Genomic DNA, 26,693 nt, shown 5'->3' on the forward strand with positions numbered 1-26,693 from the left:
TTCACAAAGTTCAACATGCTCCTGGATCATCATCTTTGTTGATCCTGGAACGACATTCCAATAAACCAATCAGATTTGAGGGACAAGTTTACAGTTTATGTCAACTTTAGGCTTACAACCATGGTTAGGTGCTTCTACGTCAGTGTTATTCATATCATTTCCCACTGATTTTAGGGATAACTTGTGGGTAGGGTTAGGTTTAGGGCTATATAGGGATAGATTATGAGTGGGTTACGATTACATTTTTAGGCAGGAATTTTGTTTCAGGATCAACAATATATGCTGACCCAGGAAAATCAGGACGTGCCACAGTTTCAGAAAACATTATCATTGATCGCCCTCTAACATTGAAAAGGGGAAATGCAGGATGGACAGTGAAACCTTTTTAATTACATGTTTTCCTCATTACATTTTTTAAACCATTATAAATAAATAATGCATTTAAAAACATGCTTAGACTCACATGAAATTAAAACAGCCTATTAAAAGCTGTTTAATAGAGCATAAAATAGGGGGAAACAGTATATTAAAGTGTGTTTTGTTTCGCAAAAGCTTTAAAATACCTTAATCTTGAATATGGGATAAACATGAAGGCATAACTAAAACAGAGGCACATCCTGCTGAAGAAAACCACACGATAGACAGCACTGTCTAGATCTTTTCCGTTTATACAGTGTGATGAAACGGCAACCGTTCAAAGCTAAACCATCTTTACAGCATATCAAAGCATTTGTTTTTCTTCTCAATAATCTATTCCTAACATCTGCACTTTGATGTGTTTTCTGCATGCTGGTCTGTGTGTATCACAGATAAGTGGCTTTCCAAATTGGAATTTTTTTTGTTTTTTAAATAACAGAAATAAATTTAAATATGCTTGTTACCATGAATATGAGAAAGCAAACATTATGCTCTAGACAAAATGAGCCTTCAACGGCATACAAATGAAAACGTTCTTGATGTTTTAGTCTGTTCACATTCACAGGCTCACTGTTTGCACTTTCCCTTATATTAAATTATTTTGTTATATTTTATTTTCCCTCATTTCCCTTTAATTTAAAACATGAGTACCGACAGTAAACTACATACATGCACACAAAGAAAGAGGCCACTCAATGGACTTAATTTTAGTTTTAATAATGAAAGTATAAGCTGTGTATTCTGATATTCACAAAATAAGTTCATATTTTTATCATAATCGTCAAATTGAGTAATAGAATGAGCTTTTATTTTTATATTTCATATTTTCAGTAATTTAGTTTTGTACTTTTGTTGATTTTCTTGTAGTTTTCTTTTGGATGTTTTCATCTAATATTTATATATATATATATATATATATATATACTGTAAAAAATTTGTAACACTCCCAAATCAAAAATTTCAATTGACCGATAACATCTAAATTTTTCAATTGGCCCAAGTGAAATTCTGTAAATTCTAAAATTAAATGTACAGATTTTCACTTGGGCCAATTGAAAAATTTAGATGTTATCGGTCAATTAAAATTTTTGATTTGGGAGTGTTACAAATTTTTTACAGTGTATATATATATATATATTTATTTTTTTTGGCTTTATTTCAAATACCAAACAATGATTTTTGATATTTTTCATTAACAAATAAAAACACTGATCTTATCATTTTATCTTTCTTTATAATATTGACATTTCACTGTAAATTCACTGTGGATTTATTACTTCAAGTAGAAATAGGCCTTGAAGTTATGCTGTGTATAGTTTTTGACACTTGATCCCATCAGTAAATCCCAACGAGAAGAAGAAATAATGCTGTAATGAGAGAAAATAGTCCTCTTGCTGTTTTCCTGTGACCTGAGCAATCCTTTCTTTTAAACACAGTTGAGGCGATGAGTCCTTTGAAGTCTGTAATTGGAAACAGTTGATGGAGTAAAGTGGAATAACAGATCCCAGATCCGCTTCTCCAGACATATCTCCCTCCCGTAAATCCCGGCCTCTTCACTTTGACCTTCATATAGTCCAAGTTAGGCAGGAACCCCAGAAACAGCCGTTTAGAATGATGCATGTGTGACCTTGCGTGATGGAAACGTTCAGTGAAGCCTCAGGATGAAAACTGAATTAGACTGAATCTAATATCAAAGACAAAATTAAAAATACCTGAGAAATTGGACAGAAATTACAACAGATTGGAATTCTGCCTGTTTCTGAACAGAAAATTCAAAGTGTCAGAACAGCTGATTAATGTGACCAACTGTTTGTAAAGTAAGAAACTAGAATAGGTAAATACTATGTACAGACTGAGCAAACACAACCTTTCAAACACAGACAGACCTGGGCCGCATTTCCCAAAAGCATCATAAGCCAGTGGTTTTTAAGATCTATTTAGGCAAAATTATACTGCACTAAAAATCTATGAGGTAGAAAAAAAATTGAACTTGTATGCTGTACCTCATTAGATAAAATATTTATGGAAGCTTTTTTCCACCACGGAATAAAATATTAAAAACATATCTCATAACCCCTTGCAATTATGAATTTTTATTTAGTTTCTCTCACAATTACGAGACATGGGCCTAAACTCACAGTTATGACTTTTCTTGCAATTGCGAATTTAGTTCTGCTTGTTCAGTTAAATTAATTAAAGGTGACATGAACTTAATTTCATTGTGTTCAATCCAACTCAAATTTTGAATTTAAAGTAGAAGTTTACTTCATTCGTGTGTTAAGACTACATGAATAATTTTTTTGCTGACAACTTACTGGGCTGCGGATCTGTAGTTCCCAGCATACCTTGCATTATGAGAGTAAATTTTAGGATTAATTGTTATGTTATGTTTGTTTGTTTTTTCAGTAAAGGGAAGGACATGTTAAGGACAGTGCTAAGTCTGTGGTCACTCTCACTGATCTAATAATGTTTTGACACCAGTCTTTTCCTTTTTGTTCATTATATATTATTGTGTATACAAAATTGACGTGAGAAAATTAGTTAAACCTCTGTAATATTTTTTTTAGGTTGGACCAACATTAAAAGAAATTGTACTGATAAATGTAATAAAATCTGTTATTATTTACTCACCCTCATGCCGTTGAATATCTATATACTTACTTTATTCTGTAGAACACAGAAAACAGATACAAGAGATCTCTCTTACTCTCTCTTTCTCTCATTTTCTGTCGTTCTCGGTTGGGTGGGCCTATAATGGGGACAAATGAGAGGGGCTGTCCTAAACAGGAGTGAAAGGAACAGCTGTAGAAAATTTGGTATGTACTCCTATGAGAACCAGTAGACTGATGTGGCCCTAATGGAGATATGAAAGGAAATACAGAAATATTTGAGAAAATATGAAATTAGGATGACTCTGTTAGAGAGTTGTGTAACGCTAAAGTGTCTACAAGTGCCTGACAACACACACACTCAAGCCAACATCACTTACATGCACCTACATGCAAGAATCAAAGGTATTTGTTTCAAAGGGAGAGACGTAAAAAGAGAGAAAAAGAAACATAGCATTTATTCTTCCAGATTTATCTTCTTTCTTTCCGGAGCACAGTGAGGTCAGGCCCCTATATTCTTTCATCCACACGTAAATCATGAAAGCTTATTTCCACAATACACCAATCATGTTGTACAGATAATAAAAGGGCAACAACCCCACGAACATTGGAGGTTTGCAGTACGAGCAACATTAAAGCACAGAAAACTGCTGAGGTTTTTCTCACACAACAGCTTGAATTTTACTGTCACGTGGTTCTTGTTTACTCGACAGATGCTGAGAAAGATGTTGGGCAGTTCAGATTTATAGTCTATGATCATTATAAACATGCTGTGTTCCTGGACTGATCTTTGCTGATCGTGTAGAGGTTGGAGACTGATTGTATTAAAGCTTTACAAAAATCATAGATCAAAAGAATCAGAACAGCTGCGCGTCAGATGACACATGTGCATTCACTTCAATTATTGTAGTCATGCCATGCAGGTGTTTTTATGCAGATTTTTTTTCACAAGTCATTCTTTCTTACGTTTGTTATTCATTAATCCTTCATTTTAGGGTCATTTAAACTGAAATCCTTCAGTTTAAATTAATTTGAGTGAAAAAGTACTGGGCCATAGCAAATAATTGTGAATGGAAATTTTGTTTTACAAGCTGTTAATTATATCAGATAACTTTTTGATATTTTTTTGAAAACAGAAAAAAAAATCATTCGTTCTTTAATTCATTTAACAGAAACAAGACTAATTTTCATCTATTGTTCCTTGCCAGTTCATTAAAAAAGCGATCTAAAATAAAAGTAAAGCAAGTTATCACACATTTCACATATAAAATAAAGCTTTCAGACCAATATTCAAACCAACAGGTTACACACACATGTATAAAAAAATATCATAGTAACAAACACAGACATATACAGACAACAATAACACGCAAATACAGGTGAAACTCGAAAAATGTGAATATCGTGCAAAAGTTCATTTATTCAACTTAAAAGGTGAAACTAATATATTATATAGACTCATTACATGCAAATTGAGATATTTCAAGCCTTTATTTGTTATCATTTTGATGATTATGGCTTACAGCTTATGCAAACCCTACATTCAGAATCTCAGAAATTTTGAACGTTTTCATATACATATTCATTTTCGTACATATTGCATGTACGAGTCTATATAATATATTAGTTTCACCTTTTAAGTTGAATTACTGAAATACATGAACTTTTGCACGATATTCAAATTTTTCAAGTTTCACCTGTATAAGCAAACCATAAAAATTTAGTCAGCAGGCAGCTAATATTGTTCTTTTGATTTTTAAATTAATGCATTTACATGAATGAAAGTTCAAATTAAGTCATTAAGTAGCTTTATAGCTTAATAACTCATTTGTGTATGGAAAAAATATCATAAAAGGACTGCAGATGAAACACTGTACATTGTGTAAAGTTCATAAATACCTGACTAGACTAATAACACTTGTAATAACTTCTTATAACAACTTTACTAACGCTGTTGCATTCCTTTAATATAGCAACATACTCCTAAAATTTGAGACATGCCATAAACAGACATGTTGTGATGTTTTTGTTGTTGTTTTTTAACAGATTACCTGGGATATAATGACATTTCTGGAATAACTTTCTTCCACTTTGGGAATATTCTGTAAGCATATATGTCTTCTAAACCCTAAAATGATCACAAGTGTCTGCGTCCAGTAAAAGCAGTGGTGTTAAAGGTTAAAATGGACTTAGCATTCCTTCGGTTTTTTTCCCCCCAGCCCCTGTAGCAGGGGTACACACGCGTACAGAGAGTGTGGGGCAGGAGGCGGGATGTCCTACTTTAGGAGGGAACGTGAAATTTCAAAGACTCTAGTGGCCCCTTCCTCAGAATTCACCACATGCTTTCATTCTTTCTGCTGGTTTGCCCAGTCTGTTTTATCCCATGGAAATGAACACACACACACACACACACACTCACAGATCACATGATAAACCTCAGTATAATGGAATAACATTTCCTTAAGACAAAAGCAAATATGTGAAATATGAGATTTTCTTCTGTACTTTTGCTTTGTTGAATATTTCGCAGATGTATTTTCCAGATGCAGACACAAGTTTGTGTATCAGGCCTGAAAACTGTCATACAATGACATTAATAAAGATGCCTGGCCAAAGGAAAAGTCTAAGAAAAAACTCTTTCTCAACTTTGAAAGGATCTCAACTTTGTCTTTTCACCCTCCCTCTCTTTCTCGTTCCCTCCCTCTCTGAGTAACCATGTGCTTTTTCGTGTCAGTAGACACATTTAACCCTCTCCTCAGAATAACCGATGCACAGACAGCTGTCTCTTTTTCTCTTTTTTTGTCTTTGACTTCTCCTCCACTCACTCCTGCTGTGGTGTTCTTTGTGTTCATTCTCTGCAGGTTTTATTCCTCTTTATGGCACTAGAAACTCTCCTGTAGAAGAATTTATGTAACCACAACAGGACAGAGACCTTAAACACACATAAACGCTGGAGGAAGTCACAACATAAACACGTCCAACTAGAAAGTTTTGAACGGCGGGAGCAACTTCAAAAGTCTGAGGATTACTGGGAGAGAAGAAGGAGCGTCAGGCTGAAAGAGCGGGACCATGCCGGGCTGTCAGATCCGGACTGGGTTTGTGCCGGTTGTGCTGTTCTTTTTCTTTCTGCTGTTGGCATCTGATTCAGGGAATGCACGCATGATCAGGAAGAGGGGACTCAACCAAAAGGTGAGGATTCAGTGTGTGTGTGTGTGTGTATGTGTGTGTGTGTGTGCATGCACTTTGGTTGGACACTAGAGGCCTCTTATGCTCATCAAGGCTGCATTTATTTGATAAGCGGTTGCATTTTGAAATTAAAATCGAATCCTGTGAGTGAAAGAAATATATACTAATGTACTCTAAGAATTTTTTTATGTTTTTGAAAAAAGTCTGTTATGCTGAAAAGGCTGCATTTATTTGATCAAAATACAGAAAAAAAATGTATATTGTGAAATAAAATTTAAATAAAAAATTGTTTAAAAATAAACTGGCACTACGGTAAACATAAAAAAACAACATGGTATTACTATTACAAAAATTACATTATATAGACATTACAATGTGTCACTTTGTTGGTACTTTTTGAACGGAAAGGAAAACATTTTTGTGCTGAGCAGGAAAAAGATTTATTTATAATTATACTATATTTAATATTTTTATTTATCTATATATTTTTTATTATTTATTAAAATACATATGCAAATATGCAATCTAATGTGATAACTGCATGATTGCGATGTTCCTGTACCATAGTATTTTGATACTAAGTTAGTGAATGGTATACCGACCATAATAATATACCATGGTACATGTCTAAAAAATGGTATTACCATTGTACCATGTCATACCATATTCATGTATATTGATCATGGAATTACCATGGTGCCATGTCACTTGTCTTTTTAATTATTTTGATGTATGGTTTATATTTTGAGCTGGGTAGGAAAATATAACTATTTACCTACCTATATTTTCAAGACTTTATTTTCTGATTACCATCGACTTCAAATAAGTAGCATGCAAATGTGCACTGTATGAACGTTTGAACGGGAAAATTGTAATACCATGGTACACTTTGGCCCTTTGTTGTTAGTGAAGGCAGTGTTGGCGGAGGTTGGCATCTGTGAGACTTTTAGGTCCATACAGTGTGTGTGGGGGGGGGTTGGGGTGTACATGAATACACTGTGTCTCTGTGACTCCAGTGGAGTTACTGTGCTTACGGTCGAATACTCAGACAGTATAGGCCTGTGTGTGCAACAGAAGCACATAAGGACTTTAGGCAGCAGGTTTCTGGCCCTCTGCTCATTAGTCCCGATAAGTGTAGGTTTGATTAATAACAATTAACAAGGGATGGCAAGATGGAATTTGCACCGGATGGATATCCCTTCTCAACTGACTGCATTCCAGAGTTATTCTCATTACGGCTCCTCTGTGGAATTCAAGATTGACAAGATTTACAAACGGATCCATTCACATGCCACAGGAAATGGAGCGTGCCCAAAGTAACCTTCTAGTAACTCTTATTTGTATCATGTTATGTGAGCTGTCTTCTTTCTGATTTTGTCTTTAAAAGACCTCTCATTCATTTTTATTTGTTAATTTATCTTTCCATTAGGCATAATGACAAGTAACATCTGCTATCTTCCCTAGCTGTCCTCTCTTTCTCTTTCTTGGTGTGAACTGATGAAGTATGGGTGTAGACACAGTACAGAGTTCAATGAATCATAATTAGGTTCACAATGAGGGGAACTGAGATCATTCCACTGATGTAACCTCTCTTAATAAATAAAAAACAGCAATAACAGGAGTCAGAAAATGAACTGCTTTTTTGTTGGAGTAGAGAGAAAGTGGGTTTGAGCCAGCATTCTGTATTTTCTGGGTGGGCCTGAAGCAGTCCAAAAGCCATCCTTGTCCAGCTGGCTCCCAGCTCACTCGTGACTGCGAACAACCATGGGTTATTTATCCTTTCAAAGCATTTGTGCTAAAAAAAATGCTTGTGGCTGTTTTACTCTGATTCAGAATGTAATCAATCCATGAGCTTGTTTCGTAGGGTTTGGATTGCTAAAGTAAAATGGCATGATTATAAAGCTGAACATTTCTCATTCATCTTTGTATAGATAGCCATCACAAAAGACTAATGTGGAATCAAAGCTTTTTACAGCTCAGTCTGTGTCTCTGTAGGACATGTAAAGGCATGTGAGTGGTCATCTCAACTCTGCTGAATCCTCACAACACCATCAATATCTGAGGTCCACAGTGACGATTAACAAGCCAAGGGCGAACGGTTAAAAAGCTGACAGATGATGACAGATGTTTTAGAGCAACCTGTCAACAACGTCCTGAGGCGATGCAAAGTGTCTGTCTTCCTCTTTCAGGTTCTATTTGCTCTAGTAGACTAGTAAATCAACAGTGCAGTATCTGCATGGCAGCTTATTTCATACTTGATGGAGCTGTTAATGTTTTGCACCATAAATAGCATTTGCAAGAGTAATCATACATTTTTAGTTTTTGCAAGACATTAATCATTAATTTGGAGCTTAAATTATTTGATTAACACCCTGGAATTTGTTGGAAGCTTCTCATTGTCCAGTGTTAAAGAAGCTAACTGCATGACAGTCATTTAGGGAATCATTATCTTTATATACAAGTTCTTGAAGAAGAATTTGACTGTTGTGGTGTTTCAACTCCAGCTAATACCCAACATGAGTTCAAGCTAAAGCAGTTGTACAGCAGTCATGTGTTCTGATGCAGAGGGCGTTCAACGGTAATCCCAGTCAGCTGAGATAGAAATAGCAGTTTCACCGGAAAATCAAACATAAACATGTTTAACAGTCAAAAAAATAATAATTTGCTTAACATTTTGATAAGTTAAAGCAATATAAAACATATTTTGTTGATTTTCAAACAGGCCATAGTCATTCAACCTCAAGTTTCTGAAGAAAATGAAAGTGACGCTTGCCATAGTAAAACTCGGCACAAGGTATTGTTGCTAGGGTGTTCTAGGCAGTTTTCTGGGTTGTTACTTAGGCATTGATATATGGTTGCTGGAGTGTTCTGGGTGTCTGTTTCTAGGGTGTTACTTACTGGGTGGTTGCTATAGGGCATTGGTGATTTGAGTGGTTGTTAGGCAGTGTGGTGCGGATGTTTACAGCAAGGTATGTCTGTTCAAAACCCATGTTTGATCTAGAATCTACACCAATTGACATTACATGATGCACATCACCATTCATTTAAATGATACATACTACAATAAGTTTAAGGGGAAGGGAAAATAATCTGTACAATTTACCTCAACCAACCTCATGGCATGTCGATAGTCCAAAATAGTCTACATCACAAAGGAACTGCTACATTTTTTCAAAGAGCTTAGGGATCACCATAATTGGGAAAGAGTTTATCAGGAAAAGAGTTGAAACACTGAAACAGGTGACCTTAACCCTTTCTCTCATCAAGCTTTCGGTTCCCATCATCAGATCTGCCAATCATACAGACCCCATCCTACTCACTCCACTCAGCTCAACTAAGACTGAGCCAAGCCTCCGAAGCACCTAAGAAGCTGTAAAATACCCAGAACTCAGCAGGAAATTAACATGCAGACGTCTAGACTTAAATCACAGCACATTGGAGGAACTTGGAGAGAGAGGAAAGGGGGCTATTTTAGTTTTCCTCTCGTAATTATCTTAATGATTGCTTAGAAGGCCACACTACAGAGTGCTAAGTATGTCAACATGTATTTAGTTCAAATCTTATTGTCCATACTAATAGGGGCCTCAACTCAGTGAACCTGAAGGATGTTGAGCAGTAACAGGGTGGAGTTACAATTTACATCGGAAGTAAAGGATGTTTTGTGGCCTCTGGAGGGATGAGGGAGTGTAATTTTGCAGTGCTTAACCCAGCATTGGTGAAATTAAAATAATAGGCTGCTCTCAGTTAAATGCGGCAGTTAATAGTGCACACATTTTTCACCAGACAAGGACACACCTCTTTTACAATATTTTGCTTGCATTTGTGTTAAGACACTAGCAAAAGCAGCATCAAACGGTAAAAAGATCCCTGTTGTTAATCGAAATATCAGCATCGTTGTCCGATCAAATCAGAGGACCAGAACAAACTGTTGTGATATCTCAGAAGCAGGAACAGAGAATTTGGGAGAGATAAGCAGAAAGACATATACAGTATAGCATCGGGGGACCTATTCCAGACAGGAAGAGCACACTTCCACTTCCTCTTGAGGAAATATAATCTGTAATTACAATAAACAAAGGCAGACTGATTCTAACCAGGATGGATTAAATGAATTAAATGTGAGAGTAAAGACTTTTACTTATATTTCAAATAAACGTGCCTGCTAAATATAAGCAGAATTGTTTGTATCATTGATAATAAGAATTGAGCACCAAATCGGTATATTAAAATGAATGAATGATCATGTGATCATGTGGAATAAGGATGCTGGAAATTCAGCTCCACCATCACAGGAATGAAATAAATCTTAAACCATATTAAAACAGAAAATAGTTATTTTAAATTGTCTTAATATGTCACACATTGTTGATCAAATAAATGCAGCCTTGGTGAGCGTAAGAGACTTCTTTCAAAAACATTAAGTCTTACTGACCCCATGTACAGTAATTGCTCTTATGCTCTGTAAAAAGACAATCTAACCTAATTGCAAAAACAACCGCAGACATTTGCTTTTATTTTAAAAGTCTGTTCGAAAGCAAAGCTCCAAACTTGCCAATGAACATGCTGAGTTTTTAAGATGCATGCAGTTCACAAACCCATAATTTAATTAGCAAACAAAATCACAGCCACATTTCGACTTGGGCTGTAATAAAAGACGCTGTGGAGAAGAATGAAGCTCTGAACGCCAGCTCATACAAGTCTGCATTCTAAACAGCTCTGGGCTGGATTTTCAGCAGCATTTTAGTATATACTTGGCCAGGGTAAGAAAGGGTGTACAAAGAAAAGCAAGAGCGAGAGAATGGAGGAGGACTCAGAATAGAGTTCACCCCTAAAGAGTACCTCTAGTGCAAACTGAAACCTGGCTCAGGCAGATCTATGAGCCCATTGAAGAACCCATGGGAGGAAGAAAACTATGGAGTAGAAAGGCCCAGACTTGAATGAAAAGCCTTTTTTCTTACCCAGCATCTGTATGAGAGGTATTATGTTCCTGAACATTGTTCCCGTTATTCAAACAGTGCTACATCAGAGAAAACAGTGTCATGGGCTATGAGAGACATAAAACTTTGTCCTTGGAAACACTGTGTTTCTGACAGCTCTTTCAGGGTACTAAAACCAGTTCTACGTTTGTGTCTCTCGTAGCACACCGTTTAAGCCGATTGCAAAGTGTTTTCTTTTTCTTATTAGATATTATCAGAACCCGTCTACGGAGAGCCCTATTAAGTCCTATTGTACCAAATTTTGGTTGTAGTTCCACCAGAGTTCCACTGGGGGCAATCGCCCATGAGTGCAGAATGAATGGGAGTCTATGGGGCTAGACGACTAAATTTGTCTCTTTCACCCGATTGCCGTTGAGAAATCTCAGATTCGATAGTAGGTTTTGCAAGTTCAACATGGGTTATAGGTCGAAAGTTGAATGAACGAGTACTTATGTCCTTTCGATTTCTTACAGGTTAAGTTGTTGTTGCCCATAACACGCTAGCATTCTGCTAATGAACGCTGATTGGCAGTGAAGGACTGATTACGACCAGAGATACCGCTTGATGGCATCGTGGCATCCGAAGCGGGACCAGAAACAAACAAAACAAAAACTCGTCTAGCACGTGTATTTACCTGTCAGCTGTGTTGTCGATGCCTCGAGAGAAAAGAAAGTGCAGAGCGCGAAAGCACCAAAGTGACTGAAGGATTGCCGTAAAGCAGTATCTCTGGTCGTACGATGTGTATGACGTCAATGACACTTTAAAAGACTTTTTAAAGCAAATAAGTGACTCTAAAAAATCTAACACCCAGCAATGTGTAATTTCTTTGCATCTCCTTTCGAATACAATATTCAAATTACTAGACAAAAATTATATCCTGAGAAAAGTGGATTTTGATGGGAACACTGCCATAGACCTCCATTCATTCTGCACTCGTCCTGTGAGCGCCCTCATATGGAATCAAAGTGGAACTGCAACCATTTCAGAAGTGTACTGAGAGTGAAACTTCTCACCTTATTAGACATTCTCTGATATTATCTAAAACTGAAACCATAAAAAAAAACATGAACTAAAATAAAATGATATACACAAAAACCTAAACCTTATTTTTATTTTCCCAAAACAGCATTTCTGATTAATGTGCTCACTGCACATTAAAGGTGCAGTAAGCGATTTCTGAGAAACACAGCTAATATTTGAAATCAACCCAAACAAACACAGCCCTCCCTTCATTGCTCCGCCCCCGAAATGCACGAACACGCAATGCGAGAGTGGATGTCTCCTTAGCTGAAGAGAAGTAAAATAATGCTTTGCAAAAAAATAAAGATGCCTAACGTACGACAAAGGAAGAACAGAAAAACGAACACACAGTACACAAGAGTATATATAAGCAAGAGTTTGTTGTTATTCGGCAGCAGCACAGCAGCTCCAGACAGACAATGACACTCAAAACTGTCCTGTTACTATCTAACATTACAACAACAGCATATTTTGGTTCCGTCAAACATAGCAAAACCAATGTTACTCACGTATGAAGCAGAAACAAAGCAAACTCTGTGTCCGCTTTCGGGCCTTCCCGCTTATTGCTCTCTCCAGCGCTTGAAAGCTTTTCTATATTAACGTGGGTCTTAAAGCTCTCGTCTGATCATAACCCTTCTTTTTACAGTGATATTCCTCTGACCTTTTCTATTGTAATGTCTCTCAGCCATCTCTCTTTCTACAGTCTTTCTTCAAATCTCCCTCTTGCTCGCTCTCTCTCCTCCCCCATCATGAGTGGACACGCCCCCTACTGCTGATTGGCTACAAGTGTGTTTTTGGTGCTCAGTCCGATCCACTTTCAACAGCATTTCTCAGAAATCGCTTACGGGTCCTGATCACCCTGTGCGAAGGTTTATTTGTCCATATTACCTCTTACATATGTTGTCTATCTCTATAAGGACTACGAGTACCCCAACCATCCCCAGACCACTCAGCACCAGAAGAACGACCGCTGTCCCCCGCCGCCCCAGATGCTGCCCGAGCGGGCCTGTGAGGTGCCGGGTTGCCGGTCAGATTCTGAGTGTGAGAGACACAAACGGTGCTGTTACAACGGCTGCATCTACGCCTGCCTGGAGTCAGTGCAACCTCCACCCGGTGAGAAAACGCACTGTGATCTGCATGCTCAATAATCACTACAAGCAACCCCACAGACACACACATTTGCTTTAGCATAGAGCAAATGGATTTTACAATGAATTGATCCTCTCATGAGGTGTGAGTTACTGAGCAGGGTGTGTAAGGTAAATCATGAGTACTTTTGGCCAGTATTGATTTCTTTTTGGTCAGTGCTGGACTGGTTGGTGCAGCCCAAGCCGCGGTGGTTAGGAGGGAACGGCTGGCTTTTAGATGGACCAGAGGAGGTTCTGCAGGGTGAGTATGGATTAATCAATGAATTAGTGCACAGAGTGACAGCACACTGACTGACTCACCAAGAATTGTTGTTTGGAACAATATTAAGAAATCTTATTAGAGTACTGAATAGTATTGAATTTAACGTGAATGAAAACGAGGTACATGTGCTGCATAAAGGTCCTAGATCACATGTAATTTTCACAACTCACAACTTTCAAACCTGTTTTATGAAGTTTTTGTGTACTGAAAGTTTTTTGGAACGATGTTTCATCAGCTGAACACTTATACCTCACAGCTTCGTTTTTATTCTTGTCAACAATTAAATATAACGCTACCCTGCATAAGGTCTATTCATATCCGAAAATCGGTTGCACTTTATTTTACAGTACTTGCACTTACATGTAGGCAACTTACAGTGTACTTAGGCTACCTAAGAAGTAGGCAATAAGGTAACGGGTTAAGGTTAGGTTTAGGGGTAAGTTCAGGGTTAGTACCTTGTTACTACCCAGTTATTATAATTACTGTAATAAGTACACGTATGGAACATACATAACAGGGCTGTAAAATAAAGTGCTACCCAAAAATCTATCAAAAATAAGAACATTTCGAAAATTGAGCTGCAGGGCGTTCGTGAGTTGATGAAAGGCTAATAAATATTTAAATCATAAAAGTATTAAAATAAAATAAATAACTTAAAAATAAAAACAAATACATATATACATATAAAATCATATATGTATGTATATAATATTTATAATATATTTTATTTTATATTATAGACATATCTATATTTATTTGATAAAAAATTATTTTATATTTATTCTTAAATTAATTTGTTAGATTTTTAGATTTAATATTTTATGTTATGTTATATAACATTTTTATTTGCTTATCTGCATGTCATGTGACCATTAACCAACATTGGAAATTTTAGGGGGTCAAAGGGCTAACTTTTTTTTTTTTTTTTTTTTTTTGAGGAATATATAATACCTGTAGAAAACTCTCCAGAATGGTCTAACTGGCCCATGTTAACCAGCCAAACCTTGACCCCTCAATATATACATCCCTAGCAGTGACACTGCCACCTGCAGGTGGTTTACTGGCAGTATTACCAAATCACGAATTAAAGAACAAGGATTACATGCACACTTTGTCTGCGATATAACATTCTGGTGCTCAAACCAATGTTCCAATAATAATACAAATTACCTATTGTGCAGCATAAATACAATGGTAACTTGTTTGAACACGTGCACAAACCAGTGACTTGCTTGACTGTGTTTATGTGTAGCTGAGGCCTGCAGCACCACAGAGGATGGAGATGAGCCTTTGCTCTGCCCAACTGGTTATGAGTGCCACATCATCAACCCAGGAAACCCCTCTGCTGGGATCCCAAACCGAGGCCAGTGCATCAAACAGCGTGGAAACTCAGGTCTGAAAGGGCTCCTCCATCCAATTGTTGATTCATACATCCATCCCTCTGTCCACTCAAACATGTGTTTTACATTATAGTATGGTGGTTATAAACATTGTTTCAGTAAACACCTAAGCAAGATTACATTCAAAATACAACAGCAGATTGAATTAATATATTCAAATCAAATATTTAACTGTTCTCCCTCTAGATGGACGTAGCCTGAGACACAAGTCCTTCAAAGATTACAAGGATTATTTAGGTTAGTATGACCACCAATTTATTTTGTGTTTCAGCTGTAGGGAGGGGGAGAATAAAAGCAGCCATTAATAATAGACTGACAATGAGTTTATCTTTATTCATCAGGAAGTAACTCCAACAATGCAGTGAGCTATGAGAAACATCCGCACAAGCACTTGGGTTGAGACAGGTGAGATGGGTTTAGTTGACTTTTACCATTGCATGCATATGAATCCCAACTTTTGAATCCTAATTTTTGTCATTTCTGTTTTACAAGAGGCATTATCTTTTTTCTCATTTAGGTGACCGAATGTGGGTTCCATTTTAGAGGACGGTAGTAACCAGTAACCACTGACTCTTATACTTGAACCCCACCCATCAAATCCAACATAACTGGACACGCCTTTCTCTTCAGCTTAGATCAATTCATATCTGGTGCTATTTTTCTTGGCTGCTTAATATGGAGACAGAAATGGAAAGCTAAAATTTCCTACCTCTTACAAAAGCCAAAAACAGAACACAGAAATTATCAAAGAGCTTATACAATAATATCTGTCTTATAGTATGTATGCATACTTTGGGTAAAAAGCACATTCCCTCAGAATTAACTATGTTTGAGAGTTTTGAGAATAATACTTTGTGTGGTTTTTATGCTGCTGAGTCTGAACTCTTGTTTTTTTGTTTTTTTTTTAAATCATGTGTTTAGGTGATTGTCTCGACTATTTCACCATAACCAAAACAACAGTTAAATTCTAGCTGTGCTCCATCACTATACAATATTTGTTTTTCATATGGTGCTTCAAACTATAACTGCGGTTATTGTTGTTTACTGAGCCTGTGACTCATTGTCCAGGTCTGTGTTTTCTCCACTTCTCTCTGATAAGCTATAGAGACTGACAAGTGGGACAAGCCACAGTCTTTAATAAATCAAAACAGTTGAAATTGGTGCTGCATATTACTCCATTGTAATTCCAAATAAAACAGTTGACTAAATATATCTGTGTCGTGTTATGTTTTTATACATGGTGCTAGCGGGGTTTGAATGTAACAAAGAAAGATGTCCTCTTTACATTTTATTCACAGATTTTATCCAGCAAATCTTTATTTAGAAAATTAAAAAGCTATAAATATAAATAGTGTTCTGTAATGAAACCATCTTGCATTTATTTTGGCGTTGCATTTTACACCACAATATAACTAAATAAGTACATTCATTTCCTGGGAAAATATACTTTGTAGCTTCACTAATGGTTGCACTTTATTTTACAGTATAGGTGCACTTACAGTATGTGTTTTTACAGTGTACTTAGCTAAGAAAGTACTGGTTAATATACGGTAACTGTCTACATGGGTTAAAGTTAGGTTTAGGGGTAGGTTCAGGATTAGTACCTTTAGTACCCAGTTTTTGTAATAACTATAATAAGTATATATGTGCATGGGGAACGGGACTGTAAAATAAAGTGCTACCTCACTAATTAGAATGACTAAGATGAAAAGTGCTTTTAATTAATTTACTTATATTTTGACCAAATTTCACATTCATAAAGGCAGGTTTATAAGACTGTTAAGTTTTGTTGACTGGGTTGTACGCTACATCAGAGATGGGCAACTGAGGGCCACTGTCCTGCAGGGTTTAGCTTAACTGGAGCTTAACTCTGCAGGACAGTGGCCCTCCAGGACTGGAGTTGTCCATCCCTGTTGTACATGGACAGTATGAGACTAAGAAAGCTATAAAGATCACAAAAGTTTGTGAAGCCATAATTATTTAATTATAACCATATTGTTATATCTCCCGTCCTCCCTTGGCACCTTCTATAAAATACATTCCCTGACGAAGGCCAGTGTGCTGAAACGCGTTGGAGTCATTTTAAAAGTCTCTTTTGACTATGCCATAAAATAAAGGCATTTTTTAATATTCCAGGAGAGTGCCTTGGAGTTTTTCTTTTGTATAAAATACATACTTGTTTGTATAATGTTTAATATTTGCAAGTGAATGAAAGAGTGTGATGTTAATGTTTCTTGAAGAATACATATGCTAGTGATGTAAGCTCTCTTGAATGATCAAATTATATAATAAATATTTTAAACCTGCAACATTAATAATCTAATTTATGTAATTATATTCTTATCATAGAATTAACCTGTATTGTAATTATTATAATTTGTTTCATGTTGTTTCGGGACTTTTATTTTGAAATTAGTTTTTTGTAGACAGGGGCTTCCGTTCCGGGGTCAAGAGTAACCAACGTGGTGGATTCTGCCGCACAACGTGTGCACTACTTCTAAGTGGAAAAACATCTGAAAGAGAATAAAATACATACGAAAAGAGGGTAAGAAAGAGATTGTCGTTTTGTTATTGTATTCCGTTCTTCTTTGGATCATACGGTATTAAGGCTGTGTCACCTAAATAAGTAGAAAAGTTGGAAATACCATTTCAGAAACAACAAGCCATAACATGATACGGTTAGCCACTTTTTTCAAATAGTTTAGCAAATATTGACATTTAAACAGGTACGTTTATAGTTATATTAGGCTCCTTGTATAGTTTTTCATCACGAGTGACCAGTCCACACTGAACGTTACTTGAGCAAAATATTACGTTAACTCTTCTTTGACAAAAACAATGTTCTTATGATGTCCATATATTTCAGATCAGCGATGGGGGAGTTTAAAGTTCACCGAGTTCGGTTCTTTGATTACATGCCGTCAGCAATCAGAGCCCTGGCTTTCAACCAGCAGAACGAAACGATGGCAGTGGCGAGGATGGACGGAGCTGTGGAGATTTTCCTCTGTTCAGACAGATTTTTCCAAGGAAAGGTACACGTTAAGTGATGCTTTGCCATATTTATCAAATCAGTGATCATAGACATCTTTATCTTAAGTTTGGGTACCAGAGCTATGTTGATACATTGGTTTTTGACCAGCAAACTGTGCGTTAAAGATGCTTAATGTTTCCTATGTCCACAGATCATCCCTGGCAGAGAGCAGTGTGGGATTGAAGGCCTGACATGGGTTGGTGAGCGTCTGTTCAGTGCAGGACTAAACGGTGAAATAACTGAGTATGACCTGACAAACCAGAAAGTGAAATACACCATAGATGCGTATGGAGGGCCAATCTGGGCCATTACAGGCAATCAACAAGGAACACACTTAGCGGTAGGTTTGCTTTCCTTAAAGGGTTTGTTCACCCAAAAATGAAAATTATCCCATAATTTACTCACCCTCAAGCCATCCTCCTCCAAGGTGTAAATTACTTTCTTCTTTCAGCCAATCACAATTGGAGTTATATAAAAAAGATCCTGGCTCTTCCAAGCTTTATAATGGGAGTGAATAGTAAGTTGAGATTTTGAAGCCCAAAAAAAGCACATCCATCCATCGTAAAAGTAATCCATACAACTTCAGGGAGTTAATAAATGCCTTATGAAGCGATGCGCTTTTGTAAGGAAATATCTGAAATTGAGGGTAAAATTGTGGGAGAGTAAATGTTTGGATAATTTTTATTCATTTTCATTTAATTTATACAGTAACCCAAAAAAACACCCACACCTAATGTATGAATGCCATTGTATTTCATTATCAAAACAAGTGGCATTTATTTTATGCTGCCTTCATGTACTGGAACTTTCCTACTTCCCACTCGTTGCATTCAAGCGTTTAGTTGTCGGAAAGAACAGGAATCATGAAGGACACAAGGTTTATTCTTGGAAAATCGTATTAAATTATATTTAGTGTCCCCTTCACTGACAATCATATAAACATTCACTGTGCTATCAAGATAATCAGCTTGCTGACAATTCTGTAATTGATGTCAAATACAGGTTATTTTCGCTGTGTATAAAACATACAATATGCTTCAAATCATTATTCTTATATTTAAATATGCACTGCTTTAACGAAAAGACAAGGCGATGTAGCTGTCGTGGGAAAAAACGAATAAAGAATAGCAGTCACATCAGCAATCGGTCTCCCCTTGGCCATGTTTAAAGTTTGTGGAATGCCCATCTTGGGAACTTGGGTATCAAAATGATCCCAGAGATTCCCAGTACCGGTAGTAGCCTAAATATGACATAAGAGGGTGTTTATGTCCTTTTTTTAATGAGGTAACTCTTATTTACGATAATTCCGATAGCACGTGATTAAAATTAGCATGAAGTAGAAGTTTGCGATAATCTTTTCTTCCCTATGATGACGTATATCCGAGTGAAACGGCTTCTCAAACAAGAAAAAATGTAGGGCGGGACTTGATTTTGCCCAATGAATTGATTGATTGGATGGTTGTGGTTTGCTAGTGCTGTGATCTCATGTGAGTGACAGATTGTCCTGCCCTCATGTTGGTGTTGGTGCAAGAGGGAGGGGAAGTTATTTTGATTAAAGACTACGAGGGCACATTAAACACAAATTTATAATGAATATTATATTCCATAAATAAGAATTGTCAATTGTGATTTCATAGTGACTTTAAGAAAAGATAACACAAGACATTTCATAAAAAGAAGTTTGTTCAGATTTTGTGGTTTAACTTTTGTAGGTTGGTTGTGAAGACGGAACTGTGAAATTGTTTGCGGTGAATGAAGACAAAATACAGTTTGAGAGAAATCTGGACAGGCAGAAAGGTGAGTTTCAGATGCATGTCTTGAATGGTTACTTTATTAGAAAATAGAAAACGTCTGAACATCTGTCTACCTAATTCCATAGGCCGCATCATCTCTCTGTCCTGGCACCCATCAGGCTCCAAAATAGCTGCTGGAATGATAGATATGATCCAGATTTTCAATGTGGAGACAGGTAAACAGAATTTGTCTTTCTTCCAAAACACCTTATTGCAATCATGTAGAATGAGTACGTGAGCTGGAGAACTTTAATGTAGTCATGTGTGTAATTTTTTTTTTTAGGCCAGTCTATTCACAGAATGCTGACTGACAGAGGAACATCCCACAGTAAGGAGTGCATGGTGTGGTGTGTGGTCTACCTCTCAGATGGGACCATCATCAGTGGAGACTCTGGGGGAATGGTCAAAATGTGGAACGATCACACTGGTACACTCATCAAAAGCCATAATGTCTCAAAATGTGACGTGCTGGCTTTATCAGTCTCTCAGGTGAGAAGATTGCTGTAGTTTATAGCTAGTTTATAGACTAGCTTTTAAAATATTTTTATAGAAGTCTCATGTTCACTGAGGCTGCATTTATTGTATCAAAAATACAGCAAAAATGTAATATTGTAAAATATTACTGTCATTTAAAACAACAGTTTTAAATTTTTTATTTCAACATTTTAAAATACAATTCCTGTGATGGCAAAGCTGAATTTTTAACAGCATCAGTGCCATAGTATCCTTCAGAAATCATTCTAATATTCTGATTTGGTGCTCAAGAAACATTCCTTATTATTATCAATGTTGAAAACAATTGTGCCGTTTAATATTTTTGTAGAAACCATGATGCATTTTTTTTTTCAGGATTATTTGGTGAATTTAAAGTTCAAAAACAGTATTAAAATAGAAATCTTTTGTAACATTATTAATGATCATTATTGATCATTTTAATGCATCCTTGCTAAATTAATTTGTTTCAAAGAAAGAACGAAAATCTTACTGGCCCCAATCTTTTGAATGGTTAGTGTACATATAGAGTAGATGACTTACTACAAGAATACAGATAGGAAAATTCTCATTGTACCCTCTTGAATGACAGAATGAGGACAGCTTAGTGGCCGGGACATCAGAAGGATTTGTGGTACAGTTCCAGTTCATCTCTTCGGTTCTGGAAAAGAATGACAAAGAATGGGTCAGAACCAGAACATTTAGGAACCACACTCATGATGTCAGAGCTGTGGCGGAGATCACAACGGCTGTGGTTTCGGGAGGTGAGGTGTTTTTTTTATTTTATTTTTTTTATTCGAACAGAGCTGCCTTCATCACATGACTGAAGTATTTTTGTTTAAATGAGCCTTCTCGTCTCAGGTATGGACACACAGCTGGTCGTGAGACCTTTATTAGACAAGATCGAAGTGAAGTCATCGGCCTGTGGCTTGCAGAAGATTATCTTTCCTCATGTGAGTATTGTGAAATTGTGACATGCACATAAAAAAAATGTTTGTAATTGACTCTTAATGGGAGGGACTTGTTCTGCTCTTTTTCATTGCAGAGGAGTCTGGTGTCCTGTGCAAGAAAGGCAGGCCTGATGCTTTTCCAGTACCCTGGTCATCTGGAGCTCTGGAGACTAGGAGAGAGTGAAGGACAAGGTGAAGATGTTACTCAATGTGATATTCATATCATAACTACCAGTTAGATGTTTGGACACACCTAATCATTCTTTACAATTACTATTTCCCACATTTTAGAATGATAGTAAAGGCATCAAAAGCTATGAAGCGGCGTAAATAGAAGTGTGGGAATTACACTAACATAAAAAAAAAAATAGGAAAAAAATAATTAATTTATTTAGCAAGGATGCAATGATCAAAAGTGACAGTAAAACATTTATAATGTTACAAAAGTTTTCCCTCACAGAATCCTGAAAAAAAAAAAAAATTATTCCACAAAGATTAATACCACAACTGTTTTCAATATTTGTGCACCAAATCAGCATATTAGTATAATTTCTGAAGGATCATGTGACACTGAAAACTGGAGTAATGATGCTAAAAATTCAGCTTTGCCATCATAGGAATAAATGACATTTTAAAATATATTCAAATAGAAAAGTTATTTTTAAATTGTAATACTGTTTCACATTATTACTGTTTTACTGTAATTTGATCAAATAAGCGCAGCCTTGATGAGAATAAAAATGACTTTATTCAAAAACATTAAATAACATTATGCCAACCCCAAACCTTTGAAAGCTAGTGTGTGTGTAAACATAAAAAATCATACATTTGAGCTGCTTCAAAGTAGCCATCCGTCTAAAGCTCGTTCTTTCATGAGGTGCATTCAGAGATACTGTATTGAAGGAGTTCCCATGTATACTGAATGTCGGCACGTTTTATAAAACTAATATCAAGCAGGTAAGCTTAAGCCTTTAGATGAAAAGACATTGATAATATTGAGAAACCAGTTTAGTCGTGTGTCTCCAGACTTTTGACTATTAGTGTATGAAATATTTTCTAATTGACTTTGGAATGAAATCTCAGTTTTTCCTTGGTTTTATTATGTATTTGTCCTTTGTTTTCAGGCATACCAGGAAGCAGTTTACTTGTAAAAAAAAATCCAGAGAAATTGCTTCATTTGAAAGTGAAGGTACCATTCTTGCTTTGAAAATCAATGTCATCTTTGTCTTTAAAGCATGACGTGAATATTTTTAAAACATTACACTTGTTTTAGATTAAAATCTCCATATTGAATAGTCATCTGTATAACTTTCTGCAGTATGTGGTGAGTTGTGACATCCATAGTGCTGCTGAAATGAATGAAGTGATTGAACTGTGATGTTTATCTGCAGGGAGAGGATCACATCCGCTGCAGTGCCGTATCTCCCTGTGGAGAATGGATTGCATATTCCACAACCAGCAGTTTAGGGCTCTACAGGCTACACTGCGACAATAACAACATCAGCATCAACAAGGTACTATAGATTTCCACAGAACTGCATGAAAACACATTACATAACGTTGAAGCATGGTAAAGAATGCATAGACTCTCCTTGAATTTTGAAGTGTCTGATAGCGTTAGATAAAGGTCCCATGACAACTGATTAAAAAGTTGTTGTTGTTTTTCTTCTTCTTCATTCAGATATCCAAAATTCCAAAGGTACTCAGCTCAGCCAAGCTTAGCTTCTCCTCAGACTCCTCCCATTTGTTTTCCGCCTCCACACATTCGTCAGTGCATGTGGTTTCGCTCAGCCAATCGGGTTGCAAGCTTGTGGGCACCCTTAAACCTAAGTCAGGTGAGGACTATACGGATTTATCTTTAGGCCGCTGTGAAAATAATTTCACGGATTCACAAATTAATGCATTTTGATCAAAAGTAACAGTAAAGACATTTATAATGTTACAAAATATTATATTTCAAGTAAATGCTGTTCTTTTTAACTTTTATATTTATCAAAGGATCCTGAAAAAAAAAAGCAACAGTATTAAGTAGCACAACTGTTTTCAACATTGTTGGTAATAAGAAATATTTCTTGAGCATCTAATCAGTAAATTAAAATGATTTCTGAAGGATAATGTGACAATGAAGACTGGAGTAATGATGCTGAAAATGTAGCTTTGCCATCACAGGAAAAATTTGCATTTTAAAGTATATAAAGATTTTTTTTTTTTATTACAATAATATTATGGTTTAACTGTATTTTTGATCAAATAAATGCAGCCTTGGTGAGCAAAAGAGACCTCTTTTAAAAACTTTTTTTAAAGACTCCAAACCCTCGAACAGAAGTGTGTATGTAACAAGATTATCCTCCTCTATCAGGATCCCATCAGGCCATTCACTTATTGGCAGCCAGCGAGGATGGCAAATGGTTGGCTTCTGCTAACAGTGACCACGAGGTTCACGTCTACAACCTGCATACAAAGGAGGTGTGTTTTATGTCCAGTGTTGGGGAAAGTTACTTTTAAAAGAAATGCTTTACAATATTGCTTTATCTATGCTTTACTCCTTTAAAAGATTTGGAAAGTAATTCACCACATCACTACTTTTCTCTCACATCAAAAGTGATATAACAAGCCTCAGGCTTAAAGGGTTAGTTCACCCAAAAATGAAAATTCTGTCAGTAATTACTCTCCCTCATGTTTTTCCAACCCCGTAAGACTTTCGTTCATCTTCGGAACACAAATTAAGATATTATTGATTAAATCTGAGAGCTGGATCACTCCTCCATAGGCTTCTATGGGATCGAAAGTTGCCGGCCCAGAAAGTTAGAAAAGACAATGTATTCTAACATTGTCATCGGTTTCATTGTTAACATCGGTTTCAAAAATATCTTCATTTGTGTTCATAATTTTATTTTGATGGTTAACGATGACCTCTATGTTTCAGCTTCATTGCACAGTCCCTATATACAGTTCTGCTGTCAGCGCCATGGCCATCCACCCAGAAACAAACTGTCTATTCATGATACATGCAGATCAAAAGGTAATTAGTGAGCTTTTATGGCGACCTCCATTGAATTGCATAACTGTGATTTGAAGTGGCTTAGATTGTTTTTCTTGTTCTTATGCATTTTTGTTCACCACAGATGTTTGAGTTTTCCATAGAGCGGAAACAATACACGGACTGGAGCAGATCGGTGCAGAGGAATGGCCTTCATTATATCTGGCTGGAAAGAGACACACCGTGCCTCAATGTGATGTTTAATCCCCAAAATCCTTCCCATGTCATCCTGCATGATACCTACGTGTTCTGCATCATTGATAAAAGCCTGGTGAGACCGACTTAGTCATGCTCTGTCATTACATTTAGTGACTTCAGAAAGCATTTGCCACACTTAAATTAATGTTTGCAATTGTCTAAACTGTATATCAAACCAAGTGGTATTATTTTGAAACCTTTCACTAAACATTTTCATTCTTCAATTCCTTTTCCTTTTTTCTTTTTTGTATTTTTAGAATCTTCAATTTGTTGGAATCATGTATCTTTATTAGCCTGGAAATCCAGACCTAAATCTAAAAGATTAATGGTCTGGCGTCGACTAATGAAAATCGACCAGCTCGAGGGGCGGCACCAATCGTGCATTTGAAAATCTCACTGCACGCAATTGGATAACACTACGACCAATCACAACAATAAACCCCATACGCTAAGCTACCAGCGGAGCTAACTGGTAGATTATACTCTTACCATATCCGGTCAGCAAAACAGCAAAAACGTCCTTCTTGCAAAGGAACGATTCGAGCGGCGTCTTCTGTTCCTGTTTTAGATAAAAAGCCATGTCTAACTCGTTCATTGTAGCGGCCAAAGCCGTTTCAAACAACTGGTGTTCATCCATAGCCATCTTGCAATGTTTACTAATGACTTCGACGTCACAGCGCTGTCGTCATCTGTTTAGCTCGCCTCTGGCCCGCCTATATCAGATAACCCGATGTGATTGGTGCAGCTCAGATCGAGGGGCATATTTAATGAGCATCGTTACGCGACACCAGAGTAACTCGCTGAGCAAATTCAACTTGTGCTCTCGCGAGAACTCTGGATTACCAGGGTATATCTTTATATGGTTGTGAACTGAATGTTTCTAATGCTGGTAGTTTATGGTCATCTATTATTAATTGAATTTTTGTATGAATTTTCAAAAATGCATGTGTCTGTTCTAGCCACTGCCTGATGCCAAGACAGAATTCCTCAATCAGCTGATTCTGAAGAGCCTCCCAAAGGAAAAGAGGAAATCTCGCAGCCATGCTTTCAAAGTCTGCAAGACCTTCAGGGTGTGTGGGAGCAACATGTACATGGTGTTTTTTCCTTTTCCTGAAATTTTGGATGGAAAATTAATTTGTATTCTCTTTCTGTCTTTTAGGAGATGCTGCATGTTGAGCTGATGTCAGATCAGTCTCTGGTGGTGGTTGAGCGCCCTCTAGTGGACATAGCCACTCAGTTGCCTGCACCCATCAAACAAAAGAAATTTGCCACTTAAGAGTAAACCTCCCCTGTATGTGTGTGTGTGGCCTCAGTAAGGAAGTGTTTTATTCAGAGACTGCGCATTTTCCCCTCTTCCCCCATTGTAAAAACTGCTGAGACCATATTAAAAAGAAATTTACCATACCTTCTGTGTTGGTCTTTTGTCTAGAAATTTTAGGTTTGACATCTTTGGGTATGTTCTGACGTCAATGTTGTTATTAGTAACTAAAACTATTAAAATAGTTTTCTGTAATTGAAACAAATACTAGACTGACTCATGGGCATTTATTGAAGGGGGAAGAAGCACCAAAATGCCAATACTGTAGTACCAACTTGTCTGTAAAACATATTCTTTTGGACTGCCCAATCTTTAATGTTATGAGAGTGCACTTTTTATCAGGACAAACTTTTAAGGACTTATTTATGGATCCAAGTTTTTTTTTATTAGTACAAGTACATTTAAAGAATCTATTATAGAATTGTACTAATTTTGTACATGTACTTTTTGTAAGTTTGTTTTCATTATGTTGTACTTTTGATATTATGTTAAATGTTTAATATGTATCTGCATTACATATTGTAATTTATCATGTAATAGCCGGTGATGCTGATATTGCAATAAACTCAAATACTACTACTGTAATTGAAACAAAGCTAAAATAAAAGTAGTAGATGAAAATTAGAAGTGTTGAAAGAGATTTAAATTTATATAATCAGTGCTTGAAATAGTAAAATGACTTGAAATCAAAACAAAGCACCTATTGAAATTGGCAATCACCGGATGAAATGTAAAAATAAAAGCTAATTCAAAATAAGTACTATAATAGTATATAAGTACTAAATTGCGTTATTAAATAAAGTATATTTTTCATATATCTTGTGCACTTAATTCATTTTGCCATCAATTTCAA

At 36.4% G+C, this 26,693-nt stretch overlaps 2 protein-coding genes across 3 annotated transcripts; both read left to right on the forward strand.

Moving 5' to 3' along the window:
• Nucleotides 1-5,765: 5,765 nt before the first annotated feature.
• Nucleotides 5,766-16,223, forward strand: wfdc1 (WAP four-disulfide core domain 1). Of its 2 annotated transcripts, XM_084409956.1 has the most exons (7): nucleotides 5,766-6,215; nucleotides 13,126-13,321; nucleotides 13,514-13,597; nucleotides 14,871-15,011; nucleotides 15,205-15,255; nucleotides 15,360-15,423; nucleotides 15,536-16,223. In XM_084409956.1, exons 1-6 carry the CDS (start codon nucleotides 6,096-6,098, stop codon nucleotides 15,416-15,418), a joined length of 651 nt encoding a protein of 216 aa, XP_084266082.1. In that variant the 5' UTR covers nucleotides 5,766-6,095; the 3' UTR covers nucleotides 15,419-15,423; nucleotides 15,536-16,223. The 2 variants fall into 2 exon arrangements, with proteins under 2 accessions (XP_084266082.1, XP_084266083.1); XM_084409957.1 differs by lacking the exon at nucleotides 15,205-15,255 and having other exon boundaries at nucleotides 5,778-6,215.
• Nucleotides 16,224-17,434: 1,211 nt separating this feature from the next.
• Nucleotides 17,435-26,460, forward strand: utp4 (UTP4 small subunit processome component). The gene is made up of 17 exons (XM_084409044.1): nucleotides 17,435-17,563; nucleotides 17,885-18,050; nucleotides 18,201-18,389; nucleotides 19,762-19,846; nucleotides 19,929-20,018; nucleotides 20,126-20,331; nucleotides 20,927-21,098; nucleotides 21,196-21,287; nucleotides 21,380-21,476; nucleotides 22,409-22,473; nucleotides 22,676-22,798; nucleotides 22,966-23,119; nucleotides 23,644-23,750; nucleotides 24,211-24,306; nucleotides 24,410-24,595; nucleotides 25,482-25,592; nucleotides 25,682-26,460. The coding sequence occupies exons 2-17, from the start codon at nucleotides 17,892-17,894 to the stop codon at nucleotides 25,796-25,798; spliced, it is 2,049 nt and encodes a 682-aa protein (XP_084265170.1). The 5' UTR covers nucleotides 17,435-17,563; nucleotides 17,885-17,891; the 3' UTR covers nucleotides 25,799-26,460.
• Nucleotides 26,461-26,693: the final 233 nt, after the last annotated feature.

Source organism: Rutilus rutilus (assembly GCF_951802725.1).
Source record: "Rutilus rutilus genome assembly, chromosome: 5".
NCBI classification, from domain to species: Eukaryota; Metazoa; Chordata; class Actinopteri; order Cypriniformes; family Leuciscidae; genus Rutilus; species Rutilus rutilus.